The following is a 24972-nucleotide window of genomic DNA, read 5'->3' as shown; positions in this document are numbered from 1 at the left end:
TGACCAGGCGCGACAATGCAACGCATGGGCTTGACTGCACGGGATGTTATTCTATAGAAGCTATTAACAACTGCGCATTCTAAAGTCCCGCGGCAATCTGCTCCGAGGAAGCAGGGAGTGTTTTCACAGACCCCTGAGAGGTAACAGGAAAGGCCGGGCTTTGTAATCCCTTCTCCTGTTCAGACACTGTATCTGAAATGTGAACGGAGTAGAAGTAATTTGTAGAAACTTTCTGCAGTGTAGACACTTTATATTATGGTAAAAAAAAAAATCCCAGTGAGGTTATTTTCTAGTTAGAATGACATCTTTTCTGCATTTCCTTTAAATCCTGTCAATCTATATCCAAGCTTCTGTTTTTTTTTCTGTCTGTTTGACCTTTTTGTCTCTATGTCCATTTCCAGGGCTCCAATATCACAGATACGTGTACGGAGATGCTCATGCATGGCGTCCTGTTGAAGATCTCAGCTGGAAACATACAAGAGAGGATTTTCTTCCTGTTTGACAAGCTTCTGGTTTACTGCAAGAAGAAAAACAGGTGTCTGCGCTCTCTTGTTCTCATTGCTCTGCCGACAAAATCCACAAAGCAGAAGATTAATGCAAAGTCTAATTGCTGTGTGTACTTTCTTAAGCGACAGAATAAAAATGTGTTTTTCTTTCTTGCAATTTTTTTATTTCCCTCTGCCTCTGTACGCCTACAGAGCATGGCTTTCGTAAATTATTCACTGCACCAGTTTTATCCTGGGGAAAAGGGAGCAATGCACTGTGGGAAGCATTTTAGTTTTTTGTGTGTAAAAGAGTTAAAATTCCTAAAACAATTTACTTGACTTGTATTTTGACTTTAATTTGGTCCATGTCCCATCCACTAACATGGAGGAGCTGGGGTTTATGACCTATAGTGCAGGCATCCACTAGGTGGCGCTTGAGATGCTTTATCTTCACTTTTGTTGTAATGTCGTCCTCCATTTATTTATTGTAGCTTTTTTACCTACCACCGACCAACGTGCCACCTGCTTTGATATCATTTCACTGTACGTGCTGTGAAGCGTGGAGTGTCTGCACGTCATTCACACAAACTCTTCAACTAGAAAAAGAAAGAAAGACAGAAAAATGTGTAGCCGTGACCTTAAATTCAATAACCTCCGCACTTAATTTGATTTGTACTTATGGACAAACATCATATGATAGAAATTAGTCTCTTGGAAAACCCTGAATGAACTTTGAGTGAGACAAATTACACAGGAAGTGTAATAACATGACATCATTAAATCATGTTGGCTAATTCATGCGGTTGTTTATCTTTGTTTAAGGCGTTTAAAAAACAGCAAGGCAGCCACGGAGGGTCCTCGCTACCTCTTCAGAGGGAGAATCAACACGGAGGTGATGGAGGTGGAAAATGTGGACGACGGCACGGGTGAGTGTTTCTGTAGAAAGAGCCAACATTTATTTTGGACAAATAAATGTTTGATTTTCTTTCTCCCTGTCTTCGTTCACCCGCTCTCACATCCTCATGTTTTATTTCAGCGCTCCTGGCAGCGGGAGTTTAAAAATATGCCATAATTACCCACACAGGAAAGTTGACAACACAGTCCTTGGCCTGAGCTGGTGCACGTTTTTTTTAACTCGGATCGCCAATTGAAAAATGAGATTTACCTATAAACATTTTTTAGACATCTATAGTTACATATCCTTGGGTTTGCGCTGCTGCTGGTACTTGGTGAACTCGAGCGCTTGTGTCTCTTGGCCTCAACTAGCCACTGATTATCATTTATATTTGTAGAAGCCGTCATTTCCTCTGCTGCAGGCCTAGTTGGGCAGTAATATTGGGTGTTTTTCGGTGAGAGATGGAAGCGTTTGAGGAGGGAGAGGGTGGATAAACACGCGAGGCAGGCGGCGGTGCAGTAACTCGTGGGTGTTCTGCTCCACAGGCGGCCGATCTCGATCTGAAATGCAGGGCGACAGGGGTATTTTAGCTGAGATTCCTGTGCAGTGAAAGCGCCACAACTTTTTTCCCAAGCACACACTTGCCTGAGGTCGACAAACGCCCTCGAGGCACGCAATTTAAAGGACGCCGCACTGTTGATGATTTTAGACGTGATGTTAATTGATGATTGTAATGGCATGCTTTTTGTTACACCCTCAGAGGGAGAAAATCGGAGGTCGGCAGGGGAAGCCTTTGAAATGTTCCCTAAGAGGTGGAAATAATGATTGAGATTAAACTAACGGTCAAGGACTCACTTCCATTTGCTAGAGCTCTTGACATCAATGTCTACATACAGTATGAGCGTAGGCCCGGCAGGCGGTAAATCACAGGCAGCGGTCGGCTTTGCAGGAGTATTCTGAAGGAAATAATGAAATAATGCTGATGAATGGTTCCTCTCGTGCAGGCGTGTCCCCCTTGTTTATCTCATTAAAGGAGAAGAGTGATTAATCGATAAACCACTCAATAATGAGGGTATGAGGGCCTGGCACAACATCTGGGAAAAATGAGTCCGCAGCAGAGTGTTTGCACAGAGATATAGAGTGTGATATTCTCAGTTGTTATGATGCATGTTTTTGTCTATTTCCTGCTCTTTGTGTTGGTTCTCTGTGAATCAAATCATTGGATCATCATATGTGCCCCATGTTATTGCTGCGTTTAATGCGGTAACCTTTGTTTTACTGCGAGCCCGACTTCCCAACAACTCTGTTTACAGTGTCAGGATCAGCAGCGACCACTGAGTGATGGCCCTCCCTTTCAAAACGACTCTTAAACTTAAATGAGTGAAAAAAGTTGATTTGCTGTCGTTCCACCCCCCCCCCCCCCCCCCCGAGGGAGCTTTATAAAAACTAGTGTAAGTCAAACTCTTGTCTGTGTGCTCTTCTCCTCCTCTGCCTCACAGCTGACTACCACAGCAGCGGGAACATAGTGAACAACGGCTGGAAGATCCACAACACGGCCAAGAACAAGTGGTTCGTCTGCATGGCCAAGACCCCAGAGGAGAAGCAGGAGTGGCTGGAGGCCATCATGAAGGAGAGGGAGCGGAGGAAAAGTAAGGAGACGTTTCGGTGTATCAGTATCAGGGGGGTGGGGGGTTCACTAGTTCACTTTTTCAGTCAGGCAAAAAAAAATCCCCTTTTTCTTTTTTTCATTTTTCATTTCATTCGGTTTTAGGGCATTAGAACAGAAGTGCAGGTTGTCTCTTTTTGTCTCAGGAAAACACAGAGTGAAGACAACAGGTTTTCTGTTTTCTCTACTGGGAGATTGTGTACATGATAAACTCCTCACAATGTCAGTCATTAACCTGACTAGCCTGCCTCAGACCATTGGAAGACAGACACTGAAAGGCACTGCTAATTATCTTGTGGAATAAGCAGACATTAACCTTCTTCATTTAGTAATTGATGTCACATCTAGTCTAGCTGAGTGCAAGATTATGAATGTCATGATACTGACAGGCTTTTTGCACCCTCCCTCCCTCCCTGCTCTGCTGCGTAGGTCTGAGGCTCGGCATGGAGCAGGATACGTGGGTGATGGTGTCAGAGAAGGGGGAGAAGCTCTACCACCTCATGACCAAGGGCCACCTCATTAAGGATCGGAAGCGCAAGCTCACCACCTTCCCCAAGTGCTTCCTCGGAAGGTATGGCTCCTGTCGCTGATCTCAACACTGTGGTGTGTCCAGTGAGGAAGCAGCAAAGTGTTCGGTCCTTGCGGTTTCCTCTGTATCACGCCACTGTAAGATACAGTGTGAAAATGTGAGGGGGTGAGGTGAGTGGATGACTGAGCCTCTAAGATGAACCAGAATAAATATCCATACCCAGTTCTGTGTATTTGTACTTTTCCGATTCGTGGGGCTTTTTTATCTCGTATAAAATCGGCGGTGAGGCCCTGTAGAGAGTCAAGTGGCGATTAAGAAAACACTCTTGTAATAGGGATCGGTTTCTCCAACCCGGCTTTCATTTTTAAATTGGGAAGGATTTGGAAAGACAGCGGCTTGGAAGAAGAAAGCGTTTGCTTCTTTTTGGTCGGGAGGCTGTGTGTTATGTATATCTGTCTTCTCAGTCATGGGAAAATCCAATCCAGCCAGATTTAGCCCATGAATCTTATTTAAGGATTATCGGTGTGGTGTCTGGGGACGGATTGGCCATTGAATGCCGGTCATAAATCACAGGGCGATATCCCTGTGTGGCTCAGCTGACTGCCCGCTCTCGCCCTCGTCCATGTTCGATTACAATAAACTCTGTGTTGAGGAATCCGTGAGGTAGAGGACCTGTTAATCCAGAAGGCAGCTGTGTGTATTTGTCACATGTTCATTAACATAGTGTCCTCAAAGTTTTCAGGGTTACACCTGGGCACTTCCCATCTTTACATAATAAGTCCCAACTATCCTGCATTTGGTGAAAGGTGAGAATATTAACTGTAAAGGGTGCTTTGATCAAAATCCCATCCTTGAGCTATTTTAAATATGCATGAGTTTCAGTTTGCTTTTATCATGTAAGATGTAGACTTCTTGGTGTCAGAGTTTCCCCGGGTTCATCACACAGGAAAATATAAAATTAATGCTTAAATTTACTTCTAGATCTCCTGCAGTCTAACTCAGAATCAAGTATTAAGGCGACACCGCCACCCGATCTTCAAACTGTGATATAATATTCTTTTTATTGAGCCTGAAAGCTTTTCATAAGAAATCTTGATGGGATTGATGGGTTTTCGTGCTCTCCCCAGCAGGGAAAGCACAGAAACTTATAACCTCAGTTCTTAAGTCCATTCTTCACAATATCATAAAGCCCATGTGGGGAGTACGGCCTCTGTGAGACTGAGAAGGTGACAAAGCTGGACCGGGGATAATAAAATCTTCAAACATCTGGCTGCAGCCGAAGAGCTCCCCATGTTTGAAAATGAAAAATGCATGTGTGACAGCCAGGAGTCTTTTTATAGAGTGGTGACACCATGCAATTTTAAAACCGGGTTGGGTGTTATTAAAGCTCGGCTCCTATCTTGACTTTTGAAATCACAAATTTGCCTCGTGGACACCCCATCACTTTTCAAGTTTTTAATTTGTTTAAAGCGAAATTTTCACGAGTAATAACCACACTTTAAGTCACCTTAGTTTAAACAGTCCTTGTTATTTCAAAATCCTTGTTATTCTAAAAGCATGGAGAGGAAAAAAAACCAGTCGGACATAGTTGTGGCCAAGTTACATTTCATGGCGGTTTGGAGTGAGGAGTTACTTTCTCCTTTGGTCCACGCAGACAACACCAGAACCCTTTGCGGTCTGGAGGAGGAATGGATCTGTCAGCTAAAAAGATTAAAAGGATCAAACGTTGGTCGTAAGGAGGCCCCTCATTGAGTCGGAGGAGATCATATGGTGAGAAAGCAGCCCCAGAGAAGCACGTTTTGGAAAACCTATCCCTCTATTTACAACTTGGCCGACACCTGGATGACCACGTGCGAGTGAAGAGACATCCCGAGCCCCTCTGTGTTTCCCCTGGTCTGCGATGATTTTGGAGATGATTACATGTAGGCGTAACTGCCGAATTGGAACCAGCATGGTATGTCTCTGATGAAAGCCACATTGCCTATGGCTTCAAGTCGGCCCACTCCCTCCATTGTGAAACGCTTTCTCTTTATTCTCCTCCTAGTACTCCTCGTTCTCTTTTTGGAATTTCTTCTTTTTTTTTTTTTTAAAGCCGAGAGCTATTTCTGGGTCCTGAACTCCTCCCCTAAACTGGTTCAATCTTATTTGTTGTTGGGTTTCCGCAGACAGTGTAATTCATCAGAGGAAATGTCTCTGACAGCCACCTACGCTTGATACTTGACCATTTTAAACAGAACAACTAAAGGGATTCAAAGTGTTTGTGTTTTCTACATATGACGGACGGTAGTGTCAGCTGTTGTGATAGACTCCAAAGGAAACGCCCTTTTAGAGCTCAATGAAAAGGTCGTACATCCTGTAAGAAAAGCCCTTTTCCCTTAGTCAGCTTCTGCTCCTTCTTTTTGACATCACTTGGAATTCAACGTTCACATGATCAGCGAACACAAATGATGGTTTTAAGCAGAACCGGAATAGGAAAAACTGGGAGATACAGTATATTCATGGTCTTTAAGTTTCCTAGCTTTCCTAGTCTAAAAACTTGATTTCCAGTTCTAACTATTTCTGTATAATATAAAAAATTCATGACAAAATTTGAGAAAGTTAAAGTGTGGACGGAAAAAAATATCCACGAATTCTATAAATTTACAGTTTGATAGTAAAAAAATTTGTCTCATCAGGACTGTCACACATTTAGTTTCAGATATCGCTAAATCCTTGATAGTGCAGAAAAGTGGGTGTCATGAAATTGCAATTTTTAAACTTTTAAACACATATAAGCTAAATGCAGAAATCTCTCATGTAAAATAACCAAAATAACCCCAACATTTTTTGTTTTGTCTTCATGTGAGACCTCAATGCTCATGGTGGGACGCTGGTTGACAGAATAACCTTTCAAAGGCTGAATTTAAGTTGAACGAGGTATTTTCCTCGGAGACTAAGCCCCAACAGTCATATTCTGAAATGATTGATATGTAATGAGGGTCTAAACAATTGGGCTTTATGATTTGCTCAATTTCTTCCAGACCCACATGTAGGTTTCAATGGCTTGAGACTGTTTATTGTGCATGTGACCCTAATCTGCCTGAGGCCCTGAGAATTCCACCCTCCGAACTTTCAGGGTGTTTTTCCTTTCCGCGGTTTAAGGTACAGAGGTTGACGAATTGACATTGTTATGCACTTTTGTTTTTCCCCGATGGTTTGTTGCAGAGAGAAGAGGCTTCAGGAATGAGTGGTTAAAGAGTACAAGATGTTGGGAGGTGGGGTGTTTTTCTGGTCAAATGTTCCCCTGAAAAGGATTCTAAATGGCCCTGTTGGCTTCACACTCGGCCCGGCCGCCTCTATCGTGGCCTGGAAGTGAATTCCACCGAATTCCAATGGTGCTGCTGGTCGTGTTTGTTTGACTTTTGTGGGGAGATGGGACATAGAGGATGTAATCTGATAAGCTACTGCTTCTCTGCTTGTTCTTGTTCTGTTTATTCCTCTCGCTCTTTTTTTTTTCTCCCTTCGTCTTTTTGCTCTCTCTCTCTCTCTGAGTTGCCGCCTGTGGGAAGAACTAAATTATCGAGAATTATTTACCACTTAGCTCGTTTGGGCCATCAGACGATTGGATGCTGTGTTTGTCGATTGTGTGGTCGCTTTGTTTCCTCTTGTAAATAATGTGGTGCATCAACAACATGATGGATGAAGAATGTCTCATGATCCAATCAAATCCTTTGTGTTGGTCGTACAGTGTTGCATCCTGTTTCTAAAATAAATAAAGTTTATCTAGATAGAACACAGCAACTGAGGCATCCTGGTGGATTCATCCAACAAATGAAGCCAAGCTTGTGTTTGTTGCCATAATCACATCAATTTCGAGTAAATGTTGAGTTTTATTGCCTCTCTGTAATGATGGCAAACACCATTTACAGAATACCAAGGGTAAATGTAAGACTCTCCCCACCGATCGCCCACAGTCTCCTTTTGTGAAGTGACGGGGTTTCCCCCAAGGGATTTTTTTGTTTGTGTTATTCATGTGTGAGTATGCGTGTTCATGTGTCAGGGTTGTGTTTTGTGTTTCCCCAGTGAGTTTGTGTCTTGGCTGATGGAAATTGGCGAGACAGGCAACCCAGAGGAAGGGGTTCACCTGGGTCAAGCTCTGCTGGAGAACGGCATCATCCACCATGGTAAGTTCAGTTCCCCCCCCTCCCCCGCTCAGACCTGCTTCATCATCCATTGCTCATCCACATCTAAAACGACAGACTAATTTTCTTTGTGCCACACGATGTAGAGCATGCAAATGCTTGGCACTGCCTGACAATACTCCCCCCCCGTCCCCCGTCCCCGTCCCCCGACTGGAGCCTTCAGTATAGATGCAGCTGTCACATTCATGTCTTAGCAGGTATCCCATTTAAACACTCCCTTGACACACTGTTTAGGTCGGGGATTAAAAAACATGAAACTCTCCTCACTGTAATGTCTGTGTTATATTTGCTCAGTGGCTGTTCTGTGGCTTTTGCCTACAAGTGTGTTTAATGCGTGAGGTTTAAACTGGCTAAAGCTTTGCATTCAAACTAAATGATGCATACTGCTCTGCGTGTATTATTTCCTGAAAAGAGTAGAGGGCCCCAAGCCAAGTTGTATCTTAAATCACCCGCGGTGCTTTATTGCTTCCTCGCAGAGAAATGAGATTGGGCTTTAAATGTTCCTGACAGAGAGGAATAACTCTGGGACCCTCCGAGCTCTCTCACCGTGCTGTTAGAATCCCCCCATGTGAAAAACGATACAATATCTTTTCATAAAAAAAAACCTTTAATGGAATCCACACAGCTGCGGCCAAGAATACAGATCACATTTTTATTACTGTTTGGAGTTTCTTGGACAGATCTTTCGACAGAGTCCCCTAAAGCAAGGGGAGCGGGGGGGCTCTGAGTAGCTCAGTTATCTGTGACCACTCTGAGGTTTGAGTTTTCAGCTTGCCTGGGAAGCTGGTTTCTCCATGCAGCCCTGCCTGACTTGACCGTGTTTTCTTATCCTTTCAAATTTGAAGCGAGACAAATCATTTTTTCCCTCAGGCTTTGGGACTTTTGAACACTTGTCTGTTCCTCGTCTGTTCTTCCCTTCCTCTCTGAAACCTACTTCTGTTTTGCATTGCGTTTCATAGTCACAGACAAACACCAGTTCAAACCTGAGCCTGTGCTTTACCGCTTTCGCTACGATGATGGCACCTACCATCCCAGAAGTGACATGCACGATGTCATATCGAAGGTAACCACACCACAGCTGAGTCCCATGTAATTCAAATCACACTTTAAACACACATCATTGATAATAACCAAAATTCTCTCTCTATTGTTTTTTTCCAGGGCGTTCGGCTCTTCTGTCGCCTCCACAGCCTTTTCACCCCTGTCATCAGGTGAGCAGCCATTTTCCCTTTCACTCTATAGTGCAACTGAACCAGGTGCAGCCCCAGTAGCTTAGCATCTGGCTCTTTCTGCTAAAATCAACTTTACCACTAAGCTACCACAGAGGAGGAGAAATATTACGATGAACTATGAGCTCATTGTTTTTAAAGAGTAACCGACGAAGAAGGGGTTGGCACAGATGGTGATGGAGTGCAGCAGGGCCTGTGGGTGATCCAGCTTGGCAGGTTTGATCTGCCCGGTATGGAAACGCAGATGTGGAGAAGAGTCTCTCAGATGCTACAAGTGCACGTGGGATGCGGATAAATGACAAACATTGTGTCAGATCTCTCTCTGTGATTCTGAGAGATATTTTACGTTTCATAGAATGATTGGATGGTAAACGATGGGAAAAAGTGTTATAAAACACAATGTGTTGTTTGGATTGAATTAGTATTGCTTCTAATCAGGATCTACACATAAGTAAAATCTCATTGTCAATCTTGGAAATAGTTGTCGACGTTGTAGTAAACAATCCTAACTCAAGATCCACTTACTGGATTTCTTTTTCTGAGCTTTGTGACACATCACATGGTGTTCATCAGCATAAAAGTTCATTCTTAACCATTTAAATTGTATTTTGATATAACAAAATACATTTTTCTGCAGCTTCCACCACATCACATGGTCTTCATGAGTATGGAAGTTTTTACATGACTATCTACGCGGTTCTTTGACATAGCAATACCCACTCAAAGTCTACTAGCTTTTTCTGGGACTTTCAGCTCATTGCATGATCTTCATCACCATGAAAGTTTATATTAAATCATCTAAATTGTACTTTTGTAAAACAATCCACACTCAATGTCCTCTTACTTTACATTTCTTTAGGGGTTTCAAGCCCATCACATCGTCTTCAATTATATTTTGACCATCCAAATATGACTCTCTGGACTTTCCACTCAATCTAATGGTCGTCAGCAGCATGTGGCCACAGATTTAAATCAGAATGGACGAGAAATCCTGAAATATTATGGTTGAAATTCAAACAGCTGCTAAATTTGAACTTGTTTGACAAGTTCAAATTGAACAGTTCCCTCTCTCATTCATAGCTGCTCCATTGAAAGCAAGTGAAAAATGTAGGAAATGGACCTTGAGTTGTGATTGTTTCGTCAACAATGTGTGAACCATTGTTGTTCTTACTGCTGTTTCTAAATTCAGACCCACAGGTGATTGCTGGACATTTTCTCATCCTTGCTCTGTCTGTACACATTCGACAGAGGCCATTCAGTTACAATACATCGGTTTTCTGTATTTCACAGAGCGTGACTGACAGCATATTGAGCCTGTGTCCTGAAAGGCCTGACACAGTCGATCTGTAGGAGGCAAACATCTCACTATGAATTGAGAAAATCTGTCTTTCTTCTGTCTTTGTACTGTCTGTCCTTCGATTTTCTCAACAGCTGCTCATCTGAATGGAAATTGACGGATACATTGCTGAGGAAGTGCAATGTCAAAAGTAGTTTTAATGATTGTCGACTGTCTAACCCCAACCCCCTATTTATTTTGAACTGCACTTGCTGTTACCATGGGAAAGCTGTTAGAACCCATTATCAACCTCAGGCAATTTTTTGAAACAATGTCTTCCACCAACTGGCACATTTTTACCAAAGTTACCATTTGATTCCAAATCTTCAACATACAACTTGATTCAAAATGACTGTTTTGACATCTGAATATCAGATTTTTGGATTCAGGAGATTAGATTGAGACTGGTGTGGTTCATTTATCTGTTCAGGATGTTTCCAGTCAGGCAATCCCAAAGTAATTAGTGTAAATACGTGAAAGCAGCTTCATCCATCATTTCCTTGAAAATTGACTTAAACCAGTTTGCAAAACAGGTGTTTTTTCTGCATCAGTGGTGGCGCGTGTAATCTCTCCATCTGACAGTCAGGACGGGAGAAACCTCACTTTAATGGACTGATTTGATGCAGGATTTCGTTTTCAATGTTGTTTTTTCAAAATTCCATTTCAATCATATATGAGGTGCAGGCTGCTAAAATATTTCCCCACAAAGCATGGCATTAAAATTGTCTGTTTATGCTGGATGTCGGACGGCCTGGAGAAAAGCTTTCATTTCACCCCAATAAAACTGTGCGATAGCTGGAGGGGGTCAAACGGATCCTGAACATATTCCAGCAAAGAAGCCTCTCTGTGTTATTGTGTGATCCAGCTATTAAAAAAGCCGAAAGGGTGATTTTTATGTGTGTCAGCATTCACCCTGCTGGTGCTTGTGCTGAAACCAAACCTCTTGACGTAAAACCTCTCGGTCGGTGCACTGTAGTTGTGTGTGTAAGTGTGTGTGTGTGTGTGTGTGTGTGTTACTGGCCGGCATGTCTGTGCAGCACATTCTGAGAGCCCAGTACAAAAGCGGCACAGGGCCTGGGAATGCCAGAGTTTAATTGGAGCAATCAGCCCCTGCCTAATTAGGTGGAATTTCCTGGCAGAGCGAGATAGATGAAGCAAAAGAGCGAAGGGTACACTACGCAGCCCCCACACCCCCGCACAGCTTCTATGTCCCCATTTACAATCCCCAGTCCTCACAATAAAGATGTGATTCCTTCCACTCCAGGTGATCTGTTTGCGATGTTTGAAATGTCCACTGCAGGCTGATATTGTGTACACATCCAGTTGCATCTTTTGTAACTCAAAGAATATTTCAGTGTGTAGAAAGGCTGTAAACCCACACAATACAGTGAAGGTCACTCATTTATTATTTTCATACAAAAACAGAAAAAAGTGGCATTTCAGTTCAGTGTCTAAGAAATATCGACACGTTTTCCTCATTATGCTGATGAGTCCCTCCATAGCTCAATATTTATGGATATATGTATGTAGGACTTTCAAAGTAACAAACACTATGGTACACTCTAATTACTCAGGCCTGGAAACAGTTGATCAAAGCTTGAACTTTTAGCATCATTTGTGTAATATATTCCATAAAAAACATTCTGCAAATGCAATATTTGCCTACATCAACAAGTTACTCCTTTCAAAAATGTCAAGGCAAACTTTCCTCTCTGGACAGAAAGTTAAAAAGCAGCTCTCTGACCTTTCCCTCTGTTACTCCTCAAACTGCTGTTTCCTCATGCTGGACATATGGCTGCCCACTGGCCCGCAGTTTACCCCCCATTTTTCACTCTGACAGCCTAACTGTGCACCAGCCGCTGTAGCCACAGTCTCCCTGGCTCTGGTGTCCCATTCAGGGGGAAAAACTGGGTGCCTGCTGCCTCGTCTGGTCTGTGTGGTTTGTGCATGGCACAGGAGGGTGATGTGCCTCACCGGCTGATATCAGCACTACGGTCCTCATCAGAGACCAACACGCGCTGTCAAATACGGTTATGCAACAGATTGTTCCATTGTGGAGGAAACAGGGCAGCGTTTGGCCTCTCACGCTTTAATTCTGAAGAGCTCCAGACAGCTGAGATTGGACTCAAACCTGGCCCACGTCATGTCTGACTTGTTTAAATAATGTGTGTGCGAAGGCAGGCGTGCGTATCACGCTCTTGCATGTTGTTGTGTTTGCATTTGATTGGAAGTTGTGGAGTTGTGGAAGTCACGCCGGTTCTGGACTTTCCCCGGGCCAGCAGCTCAGCCCCTGCGTGTCCCCAGAGAGGCCCCTGTGTTCATGGGAAAGGCACGGCTCTATTTCAGAAGGCATTCTCGGGATCTGGCAAAGCAACACTGAGAACAGCTACTCCAGACTGACATGGGGCACCCCGGGGCCAAAAACTGCAGGGGCCGTTACCAGCCTTGCCTGGAGGAATGCTGTTTTGCTGTCACCAACTGTCAGAAACTAACTTAGATTTATGACGCCACTGCCAGCGCTTGAAAAGTGGCCGCGCCTTGCTGACAGTGGAAATTATTAGTCTCCTTTTAAGCATTGTTTAAATAGACCAGGCAATTACTACTCTCCATGTTCCCCATCTGGGTATATTACAGTTAAACGGAATCACACAGTTGAACATGTCAGAGTCCAAGTTCGAAGGCAGAATTTCCCTAATTCTTACTGGTGTTTTCTTCTCTCATGTCCATCCAGGGATAAGGACTACCATTTGCGGACCTACAAATCAGTGGTGATGGCCAACAAACTGATAGACTGGCTCATTGCACAGGTAAGCCTTAAAACTACGTCACCCACAGCAATAGATCAGCAATATAACATCAAGGTTTGCAGTGAACACTCACAGCAAGAAGGTTCCCGGTCCAAATCCGGGCCAGGGAAGAGTTTGCACGTTCTATGCATGTTTCTCCAGGTACTCCAGCTTCTTCTCAAAGTCCAGTCATGCCGAATGGGGTTAGGTTCATTGCAGACTCTGAATTGGTCGTAGGTGTGAATGTGAATGGTTGTATGTCTCTTTATATTCGCCCCGATGATATGCTGGCGACCTGCCCAGGTTAAACCCCGCCTCTCGCCCAATGTCACCTGGGATTGGCTCCAGCCCCCCCCGCGACCCTGAAATAATAGATGATTCCAAGTCAAATGCTAGTTAACTTCTTATACATGTAGTTTTTCCTACATTTGCCAGATTGCAATATGCATCAATATATTATTGTCAGTTGCATTGAGAAATTATCTTCAAACATATTGCAATGTCATGATTCACACACACATTGTTCTAAGTCAGCCACACTAATGTCTGAGCATATTGGAAACATTTGTGCCTCTACGGAAAGAACGAGAAGTTCAAAAAGGATTTGGGGAAAAACCAGACACGTGGTTGTTGCCATAACTGGCGGGTCACTTCAGATGTGCTACAGACGAACGGAGCTGAGACAACAAAGCGTTTCTGGCCATGAGGCTCTCAGCGCAGCGAAAGGAAACGATGAACGAGAAGCAGAATCGATTTGACGGCTTCGCTTTATTGACTTTGACAGGAAGCTTTGAGGTTGACAGATTGATGGCCTTGTCCAGGATGACAACAAAAGAAATGAAATGTATACGGCCACCACCACGGAATAAATGGCAGACATTGTATGTCTGTGTGTGTGTGTGTGTGTGTGTGTGTGTGTGTGTGTGTGTGTGTGTGTGTGTGTGTGTGTGTGTGTGTGTGTGTGTGTGTGTGTGTGTGTGTGTGTGTGTGCGTGCGTGTGCGTGTGTGTGCGTGTGTGTGTGTGTGTGTGCGTGTGTGTGGCAGTCCATATGACCCAGTCAATAGGAAGAGCTCGTACTCCTTCAGCGGGAATTTTAGCAGCTGTCACACTTTGCTGTCTAGACGTGATTTTAACTGTGTTTAAGATGGAGTGTGGAGCGACTCTCTCGGTTTTTAGATGCAGGAACAAAGGGTGGGGGGGCTGTGAGTGTGACATTTTCACTGTTCTCTAAGTCCACAATGTTCTTTGTTCTGTTGCTGTTCTGTCATCGTCTTTGGCTTTTTTCCCCCTCTTGACGTGTTGATCCACGCTTTATGTGTAAATGTTCCACTCTCTCTGTGTCTCTTGGTGCAGGGCGACTGCCGAACGAGGGAGGAAGCCTTGATCTTGGGGGTGGAGCTGTGCGACAATGGCTTCATGCATCACGGTACGGCATTTCTCACAGCTGTGGGTCTCTGCAGAGCAAAAAAAAAAAGAAGAAGTTCTGATCATGCTGTGCACTAACCGTGGAATCCTCTCCATCACAGTCTAAATGAGAACGCTTTGGAGAAACCGAGCAGAGGGCGTCTGGCTCTGTAGCGTCCTGTTTTAGAACACCGCCACTCTTGTTCTCTTTCCATCTCTACTTATAATCCCTTTGACACGCTACAGGAATAGAAGTTTTTTTTCCAATCCAGTGAATACATTTTTTGCATTTGTGTTTGTGTGCATGTGTTTGTGTGGTCCACACATACTATAATTAACTTCATACATGCTTGTGTGCATATGAGTTAATTGGCACCGATCATGCACGGTTTACTTTAGCTTTTGAGAGTGTGGCAGACATCGCATGGATGTTTGACAGATTAAGTGCTAAATGGTCGGTTGCCACGGTTACAGTTTGTTTATGAGGAGTCAGACTCGTTTATAACTGTGCGCCGCCCCTCGTACCCAAGTCCACATCACACACATGAGTCACTGCGCGTCTCCTCGTACCCCTATGATGTAACTGCTCCCAACTACCCACAGTTAAAGCCTCCCACTACAAATTACCAGCACGTCTATGGAACACAACAGTCCCCGCCATCAAACGTGCTTTCACTTCCACAGCCTGCAGGGTAATTTCTACCATTCGTGCCTGCGAGTTATTTGGCCTGACGATGTAGCTATTAAAACTACTGGCACTAGATCGCATCATAAAGGGAATGAAGTGAGGGAATGTTAAGAGGGAAACGCTGTTTTTCCCCCTCAGGGCTATTTTTCGTTTCAAAACTAAAGTCTTGGTCGAGGCGTTATGTTGCTGTGGAGATGGAGTTCATTTAGAAGTGATTTTTGAGAATGAAAGTGGGGTCTCCCTCTCTGTTTCTCACATGGTGAATTGGTTTAAGTGCTTGGGCGTGCTCCGTTTGGCACGTCACACCATTATCGTCATGATTGGACGTATTTAAACCTCTCAACTTGATGCTAAATGCAGTTTTTCGGTGTTAACAGTTGGAACATATTCTTCTCTCAATAGACAGCTCAGGTCATTGAAGGAGAAAAGTTGTCTTAAAGGACATTTAAATGTTTTAGCCCATTAAGTCACATACTATATTAGATATTTTAATGCTTTTTTACATTTGCTAAGAACGTACTGTTCTCTTTAAGGTAACATAATAGTTTGAGGTAATGCAGCAGAGAAGTTCTGATACCATTTTTTCATTCCTTTTCCTTCCTTCCCTCCTGATACAAACTCCGATGCCTTGACTTTGCATATCGGCCAAGACCGAATGCCGATTTGATACCAAATGCATGTAAAACAACTTGTATAACTAATTTAAACTGCTGTAGGCTACTAACCATGAATGGAAGTGATGATTGCTATCATTATTGCCTATTACTAGTGTGAAGAAGTGATTTTCGAGGAAAGGAAGTTTTATCTTTCACTTTTATCTGGGGGCAACTAATAAACTTTAAAGGTGTGGTATCGGATGGGTACATAGATATGCGTGCTCACCGAGTATTTGCTCAACTGTATGTGCTCAACCTGGCATTTAGGACATTATCGGATGGATTATACCTGCATGCTGCAGTGCATGTTTTTTTTTTCTGCTCTCGAAATGCATTGCAATAAGAAACAAAAGTAGAAAATATGAAACTGTATACCCTGCACTTTGTGATGGTCAGCAAAAATGTGACTTATACATAATCTGCAGCAAAGGCTCTATCACAACTGGTGTTAACACAGTGGTTTGAATCTTTGTCTCAGAACCATATTTTACGGGAAATGTGATTATTCAGCAAGTCTCTATTCAATGGTTTGTGTGTTTATTTACATGTATCTTTGTTGTGGCCTCCCTCAGTGTTGGAAAAGAGTGAATTCAAGGACGAGCCCTTGCTGTTTCGTTTCTTTGCCGACGAGGAGATGGAGGGCTCCAACACCAAACACAAACCCATGAAGCACGACCTGAAAATAGTCGAGAATGTCATCTCCAAGTCCCTTCTGGTGAATACTCCCTCACAGCACTCGTGGCTTGATGACTGATTAGCTCTCAGTCTTTCTAATATGCTGTGATCTTACTGTGCCCGCAACTCTGGGGAATTCGAAGGTGCACTAAATCATTTTGAAACATGCAGCTATGAGAAGGAAAAGGCATAACACTGCAAAAGTCCATTTTATACCTCAGTAAGCAGTCTTTTCAGAGGAATGAGCAAATACGTCCATATAGCTGCTATCTGTGAGAACCAGTTTCTGTGTGTGGTGTGTATGTGTGTTTGTGCTCTGTGAGAATGTGTCGGTCTGCTGACTGGGAAGTTTGTTGATGGGAGGTTTGTCATTTTGCAGATAAGACCCAGTGATGGAGGCTATGGCTTTACCCTGGAAGAGAGAAACAGAGTTCCCATCATCAAATCTGTGGAGAAGGGATCCCCAGCTGAGGTGAGAACACACACTGACACACACATATAATGTATATACACACACTCAGGAGTGTTGGCACATTCACGTTAATCCATACAAATTATACAGACTATAAAACTATGTGAAGATTCCCCCTAACTCTTGAGGAGTTAATCAGCATCTCCTTTAATTCTCTTCAAGGTTATTTTTAATAGTATTTCAATCAGGAGACACCTACAGAGAATCTAGTAAATTAGTAGATTAGAATGAAATTAAACTTATTCTGAACAAGAGGAATAAACTATGACGGAAAGTAGAATGCCATTGAAAGATAGAAGGAGACTTCACCCCAGAGACAGTCGTGGTGGCGATGAGGGGTGCAGCACGAAGATGGGACGTCCCATGAAGGCCTCTGATTAGATGGTTTGAAGGAAGATGACTAGGTATCAGGAGTTGAGGTGCAGGGGTGGAAGTGGTTCACTCAGTAATCACGGCACTGAACTGACAGCTGAATTACAGGAGGGAGAGAAAACATTTTAAACTTTGAAAACTTGCAGGTGATTGGCTCAAGGTGTGACTTCGGAGGCAAGTAGGAAGTCTTTATAACTGAACTTGAACTTGTCTTCATAACTTCTCAGTTACGCTACAAAGGGTCACACAAGAAATTAAAAACACATTGAGAAAATTCAACTTTTTTTATTCAGCACTTGCGATTTGCATTGACTGTGGATACTCCAGACCCAGTCTCTGTGTCTCCTCTTAATCTCAGCGCTGTCAAGACAGAGTCCAGATTGTTTTCAGTTCAGTCGACTGCAAAAATGTGCTTCTTGTAGTCGTCTCACTAAGTGCAATCATTTAAATTCCATTTATTGTTATCCAAAATGAAAATTTGATTAATTCTGCCTGGAACCGAGTCCTTACCAAATGGATTGACCTGTTTCACGTTGAAGAGTCAATCTGTGTAATCTCTGCTGTAACACGGTTGGGCTCAGGGTTCAAGAATGGGTTTGTTTAGTTTGTTTTTATGCTCATTGTGTCCCGTTTCTAATTCAGCTTCATTCTGCTGCCTTTGATTCTACAAAGCTGCGATGCCTTCTCAGCAGATGCGCACCACTAAGCAGGAGCCTGCAGATGATAAAACCATGGTTCGATCATCGGTCGTAAAATATATAAACCACTAACTGTTTGCTATGTCTGATTTATGGTGATGGACACTGATGCTAACATTAGGAGCATTTTCGTGCAGAAGTACAGCACATTAAAGGGCGCCATATTTCTGAGGTCTGCTTTGGTGTTTAGCTTTGATCTGAGAGATGAAAATGGGACGGAGGAGTTCGAAGGCAAATGTGATCACTGCGAGCGCACGACCCATAATTCTCTCCAGCCCTGAAGTAGCACTGAATGCACATGGAAGGTCTGGTTTGCATAGAGACGGGCATTGTTTGTGTTTGCTTTTAAATATTCAATCTGAACTCCATGACACAATCCAGCTGTATACTCGTAGATAAAAGCGGTCCCATATTGTCCCCTATGACAGGGAGTGTGTACACTCTTCTGAGTTATGTATTAAAATCCTTTGGGCTTATTCATTTTAATACCAGAAAAGTTAATTTGAAGCTAATAAATGGCTAAAATACTTATTGTGATCCTGTTTTCTGTTATATTTGTCAGATGGCCGGCCTGGAGGTAGGAAAGAAGTTGTTTGCCATAAATGGAGACCTGGTGTTCCTCAGACCTTTCTCTGAAGTCGAAGTTCTCCTCAGGCAGTGTTTCAACAGCAAAGGACCCCTCAGGGTACTGGTCAGCACCAAGCCAAGAGAGTAAGTCAGATCTGTATATGGTAATATAATGATGTAAAATGATCTTCATATCTGCGTTTATTCACTTGATGTATTGTCCTTTTTATTCTCCTCCTGTGTCCAGGACGGTAAAGATCCCCGACTCGGCTGAAGGGCTGGGCTTCCAGATCCGGGGCTTTGGTCCATCTGTGGTCCATGCTGTTGGGAGAGGTATGAGATCGCCGCCTCCATCACTTGAGCTGTCTGGCTTCATCAGCAAAAACCTTCCCCTCACCTCTCTGTTATTGTGGCACAGCTGGCAAGCAGCTGCCACGCCGGTGTGTGGGGTTGTGCGTGACTTGGCCACAAGAGGCCAATCCCCCCCACCTCTGTGCTCTCCATGCGGCTCCGCTGGTTGGTTAACGGAGCGGCCAAATCAGAGAATTTCACTTGTTGTGTTTTAAGATAAAGGCTGGTCTCAACGTGTGGAAAACAGGTGGTCGAACTCAAGGTATTGACAAAGCAAATGTGCCAGGGCTAAACTGGGAATAACAAAGGTGCTGACAACTAACTCAGGGTCTGCGCTCCAGAATTTGAGTTCCAAAGTTGCAGCGTTTTCCAGGACTGAGTGGCAGACGGCTTGAGGCAGCAAGCGCTGGGGGGCTGCAGAGAAGCGGTGGTGTGCATGGCAGACAAAACAGAGGCAGTCGATGTTTCTGAACTCATGACAGACACGTTAATATCAGGTTTTATTGTAAGTTGGTCGAAGCATTACTACCATGAGGTTGAACAATGGTCTGGCAGAGAAGTTGTGGTTGAACTAGTCTTTACATACAGCTGTTGTTGGTGGAGTTGAATGATAAAGACTAGTTGTATAGAGGTATTGGCTGGAGATCATAGACTGAAGATGAAAGAATCGCCATCTTTCACTTTTGACATCGTTAAGAGCCAAAGTCTTCGCAGTATTATCAGTGTGGTAAAAACTGGACCTAAAATTAATCGACAAAAATATGTCGTTAACATGTTGTGTCCCATCCACTAACATGGAGGAGGTGGGGTTTATGGCTTAAACGGCTGCAAGCCACCAGGTAGCAATCAGGCAATTGTTCAGCTTTATAATCAGTCGATGAAAGATGCAGAAGACAGGAAGCCGGGCCAGAAACACACACCAACAGGCTAAGCACTTGCAAAGAAAAAAACAAAAGTCCATAATCCCTAACAAGCTGGTTATCTGCCTTTTTCCACATCACCATGAATGATTGCCATATGCCTGTTCACATTTTTCTCTGTGTGATGGAGAAGCAGTCTGCAGTTTTTTTCTGGCTCTAAATTCATTAGAGTGTCCCTGTTTCTCTCCTCTTACCTAACTCAGCATGTTTAGGTAGCGGTGCTATCAGGAAGGGCCCAAGATAGGGTTCAATCAACAAACAATCCATGGCCTTGTCCAGCTGTTCTCAGGGGAACTGAGGCGTGTTTTTAAAATTCTTTAAGCAATCTGAGTGGGATAGCAGGGTAGAGACGCGTTGGGTATGTGCCTTCATGTGTGTGAATGAGCCGCTGTGTGTGTGCATGTGCGAGCCTGGTGAGGTGGTTGCCTGGGAACCTGGTGCCTGAGTCGATGCTCTGATCCCCCGGAGACGGAGCTGATGATGTAGGCGGCGTCTAATCCGTGGGATTGTCGCAACAGCTGCTATCCCCTGGTGTCTGGGGTCAACAGGAGCAGGTAATACCAATTAGAGACAGAGACACAAAGCGAGAGGGAGGTGAGACACAGATATGGAGCAGGTGAACAGATAATGTCATCATGAAATTTAATTTTTAGTGACATTTTCTACATGGCTATTGCACAGATTGTCACAGAGTGCCAATAAGTAAATGTACCTTTCTCAAATCAAGACGATGAAAAATTACCATTACAAGCATGTTAGCATGCTGATGTTAACATTCAGCCAACAGCCTCATAGAGCTGCGACCTTTAATCTTGACTCTTTTTGACTAGTGCAGTGGTTCGCAACCTTTTTATAAATACACAAATAGAAAATATTTAAAGATAAAACTGTAATAATATGAATGTTTTCTTAGCTTTCAGTCTCCTTGAAACATCAAGTTGAGTTTACGATCATTGATAAAGTTGTCCAGCGACTCGTCTGCGTCCTTTCAGTCTGAAATGTCTCTGTCCACCGGCTCTACTGTTGTGTTGGCGCCTGTAGCCTGTTATTCTGCTCTTGTACAGTGGACTTGTCTGTTGGTTTACTTTCTTACCATGAAAGTTAAAGCAGCACAGACACTACAGTTTTTTTTTCCACAATGCTCAATGAGTGGAATCCAAATCCCTTATTTTGCATTGTGAGGTATGCACGGTGTGTGTAAGGGGCTAGCAAAACAAATGGGAGGAATGTTTAGTCTGCCATGCACTTCCTTCTGATAGCTGTAAACCTTGAAGGTCTGAACGCCGTCCCTCAGAGAGGCCCTCGTCTGCCCCAGATAAACAACTTCCCCTCCTCTCATGCTCTCTCACACTCATCCTGAGCTGCCAAAACAGGAAACAAAGTTGTAAATACAAAGAAGGAAAAAAAGGAATGTTGTTCAGCCCAATATTGTGTACAGGAAATGGAAAATGTGACACTCTGTTTCATATTGACAGAGCTTGCACCTGCGGGATAACGTGCAGCAGTTGTTGCCCTTGACGCCTCTCGTTTCTCTTTGCTTTTCTCTTGTCTCACGCCAGGCACGGTGGCAGCCATCGCCGGCCTCCACCCGGGCCAGTGCATCATCAAGGTGAACGGCATCAACGTAAGCAAGGAGAGCCACGCCAGCGTTATTGCTCATGTCACCGCCTGCAGGAAGTACCGGCGACCCACACAGGTGAGACAGAAGGACAGGAATAGAAAGTTAAATGGGGATAAACGACAGGTTAGACGCTCCTCACCTCTCATGCAACAAAAAATCTAATGATATGTTATCATAAGCAGCAATAGAAAAGAGAATTTGAAAAAACTACGATAAGGTTCCCTAAGAAAAGAATTGTTTTGTGCACTTATGTTTGATTTTGCACATTATCATCGGATCAAGATTTCTTACTTGAGGTCACCCCTCCATTTCCCATGGCCTTAAGGCAATTTGCATTGAGTGCTGGTTGATCTGAGGGTTTATGCAATGAAACGAAGTGTGAGGGGATAATAAAAAAAGCAAAAGAAACAAAAGTGCAGCAACGAGGGGGGAAACACAAACGAGTTGACCGTGAGAAAAATACGGACCTCCACGCTCCCGTTTACCTTCATATCTCTCCCTCTTTCTCCCTCTGACTCTGTCTTTCCTTCCCTGGGGTCATTACGCAGAAATAATAGTAGTTTTGGCTCCTCCAGCGCTGACCTCTGGCTCACAGCGGTGGGACTGCTGTGGGAGACTGGCAGGCTGCAGCGAGAGGTGGGAAAGGATCTGGGGGTGGCTGCAACTCAGGGTGGGTTAAAGTGCTCGAGGCAGAGGGGGGACGGGGGTGATTGAGGAAAAGGACGGGGGGAGGTATGCCAGCCATTTCTTTCCTGGGAAAGTGGTTGACAAGAGATGAGGGTACGAGGAGAAAGTCAGCTTAGTCCACCTGTTGAAGGTGGGAATATTGTGTGAGAACAGAAATCTGAGGGTGTGTGTATTGTGTGAGTTTGTGTAGTGTGCCACTTTAAGTGAGGCTCCACACTTAATGAAGCACTACAGGGTTTCAGCACTACTGGAGATCTGGTTTACATCAATTATGGACACCACCCTCTCTTTCTCTGTCTCTTGTGTGTGTGCGTGTGTGTGTGTGTGTCTCCGTGTATACACACTAAAGGACCAGAGACCAGTAGGCAGGCACAGCATGTAGCCTTGGCAGAACACCCACTGTGGGTTTGGGTGAGGAGAGGAGGGAACAGACAGATACACAGATAGGCAGGCAGGCACGCACACACACACACACACACACACACACACACACACACACACACACACACACACACACACACACACACACACACACACACACACACACACACACACACACACACATTGCACGCTAGAGTGGCTTGATGAGATTGGCATGTGTTCGCTCTTGCGGTCTCACCAAGCACCATGTTTCCATATGTTTGTGAAGGCTTTTCACTGAATGCTCTGCCAACCCAGCTGTGTCACTGTACAATGTATCTGGGCAGAATCAGTGAAACATGCTACAATTCAAATCCAAACCTCAGCTTGTGTACAGGCACACACACACACACACACACACTATAGTTTTATTTTTTCTGATCAACCATCTATCTAGTAATAGAAACGTTACCTGTTATCCACGGGGGAGAATGGAGGCATAACAGTGCTACAATAGCCTGATTTGTGTTGACAGTTGTGTGACTGAAATGGTTCCAGTCGATTTAATTTGAGTGAAAACACAGTTTACTGTAAGTTCAGTGTATAAATAGAAATATGATATCATGCGAAGGGGGAAAAAACCACATTTGGCTGCAATAATTTTAGTAGTTTTTATGTTGCAAAAACATTTTCAATAATCTTGCATGCAATAACCTTCATTTTCATCTGCAGCAAGATACTATTAAATGGGTGTACAACAACAGTGAGAGCGCCCAGGAGGACCAGAAAACCAACCAGAAACCCGTCACAGAGGAGAACGGGGACGGCTTTGAGTGCAAAGTGGAAGGTGACAGCACTCACACACACACACACACAAACACACTCACTAGAAAAACTACACGGGAATCACTCCGCTGGGGAAAGACATTCTGCTCAAGGTGTCTGCGGATGTAACACAGGCATGTTCGCGGGAACACAAGCCCGTCGCCCGCTCCAGTTAACAAGTCAGACACAGCTCCAAACAGGCTCATCTGGAGTGTGTTAGTCTGAGAACAGCCGCCGCCGCCTCCTCTGGCTCATCAAGTGTTAATTCCCCCCCTGCACTTTATGGATCCCAACGAGAAAGTAAAACAGGAAAACTATTCCCTTCATAGCAAACGGCTCCAAAGCAGGATTTATTACCATATTAAGTCATTACGCCAGCGTAGGGCCAGTTAACTTAATGCTCTTGCAATTGCTCATCATTGGGCAGAGGGTCTTCCTTTGAAATGAGCTGCAGATTTTGGTGGTCTGAGACCTCCTACAGTGCCACAGTGTGCGGTGAGGAAAACACTTGCAACATTGCAACCACACATTTTATGGTGGGGATGGGGATTATTTGTGTTGATCACAGAACATTATCACGACACAATTTACATGATTTGTGCATCTGTGCTCTTATGTCTGCGTGTTACCGGAAATCTGTCTCGTTGCTCTCCTGTATTTCTGTTCCGCTTCCATTTCCTTTTCGGGGCCATTCCACAAGTGTCCTTGGGCAAGACACTGAAACCCAAATTGCCCCGGATGGCTGTACCAGAAAACTGTTCTGTGAAGCGCTTTGTGTGGTCATCAAGACTAGAAAAGCACTGAATGAATACAGACCATTTAACATCTTTCTATTTCCATCTCAGAGGTGATGGACAAATTCAACACCATAGCCATCATTGATGGGAAGAAGGACCACGTGAGTCTGACTGTAGATAACGTCCATCTGGAGTACGGTGTGGTGTACGAGTACGACAGCACCGCTGGGATCAAGTGCCACGTGCTGGAGAAAATGGTGGAACCCAAGGGATTCTTCAGCCTCACTGCGAAGGTATTCTGTCCACAGTTTCAGTGGCATACATTCCCAACATCTGGACTAGACTTCAGGCTAATTGGTCGGTTGAACATCTGGATAGATGTGGGTTTAATGATGTGGGATTTAGCCTGTTTCTTTCTTTTTTTAAATAGCGATGCTTGTAATTCTATAATTTTGATTTGTTTAACCGAGCTACAAGGCTGAATCACTAAATTGGCTCCAGATTCCATTTGTGGCAATTACCCAATAAAGTGCGAATTTGATTATTTGACTAGAAGTGGTAATTTTCATAATTTATTCACAAACTTTTTGCATGTTTCCCTAAACATTATGTTTTGTGTCACATACGGGCCTTCAAGTTCAAGTTCTAATTCCAGTCCTGTTCCACTAATGAAAAGAACGGAATTTATGAAGTAAACATTGTTGTTCTGGTCACGACATTATGCGAACTCCTTCAGCCCGACGTGGCTGAGGTTAAGTGAGAGCGAGAAACAGACGGAGGGGAAGAGGGAAGGATTTATCCCCTTGTAGAAGATTAGCAGAGTCGTTTGTG

At 43.9% G+C, this 24972-nt stretch overlaps 1 protein-coding gene across 2 annotated transcripts in view; it reads left to right on the top strand.

The window, feature by feature from the left end:
- prex2 (phosphatidylinositol-3,4,5-trisphosphate-dependent Rac exchange factor 2) overlaps positions 1–24972 on the top strand; it is an 88636-nt gene that overhangs the window by 26271 nt on the left and 37393 nt on the right. For both annotated transcript variants that reach the window (XM_034572551.1, XM_034572552.1), the window contains 16 exons: positions 402–535; positions 1308–1411; positions 2880–3029; positions 3476–3617; positions 7638–7738; positions 8716–8819; positions 8918–8967; positions 13053–13128; positions 14462–14534; positions 16429–16571; positions 16911–17003; positions 18636–18784; positions 18888–18973; positions 21471–21607; positions 23312–23426; positions 24250–24434. In XM_034572551.1, coding sequence (XP_034428442.1) covers positions 402–535; positions 1308–1411; positions 2880–3029; positions 3476–3617; positions 7638–7738; positions 8716–8819; positions 8918–8967; positions 13053–13128; positions 14462–14534; positions 16429–16571; positions 16911–17003; positions 18636–18784; positions 18888–18973; positions 21471–21607; positions 23312–23426; positions 24250–24434 — 1842 coding nt within the window. The remainder of the gene's footprint in view (positions 1–401; positions 536–1307; positions 1412–2879; positions 3030–3475; positions 3618–7637; positions 7739–8715; positions 8820–8917; positions 8968–13052; positions 13129–14461; positions 14535–16428; positions 16572–16910; positions 17004–18635; positions 18785–18887; positions 18974–21470; positions 21608–23311; positions 23427–24249; positions 24435–24972) is intronic.

This window comes from Hippoglossus hippoglossus, chromosome 20 (genome assembly GCF_009819705.1).
Source record: "Hippoglossus hippoglossus isolate fHipHip1 chromosome 20, fHipHip1.pri, whole genome shotgun sequence".
Taxonomy (NCBI): domain Eukaryota; kingdom Metazoa; phylum Chordata; class Actinopteri; order Pleuronectiformes; family Pleuronectidae; genus Hippoglossus; species Hippoglossus hippoglossus.
This window is presented reverse-complemented; position numbering and strand designations above follow the sequence as displayed.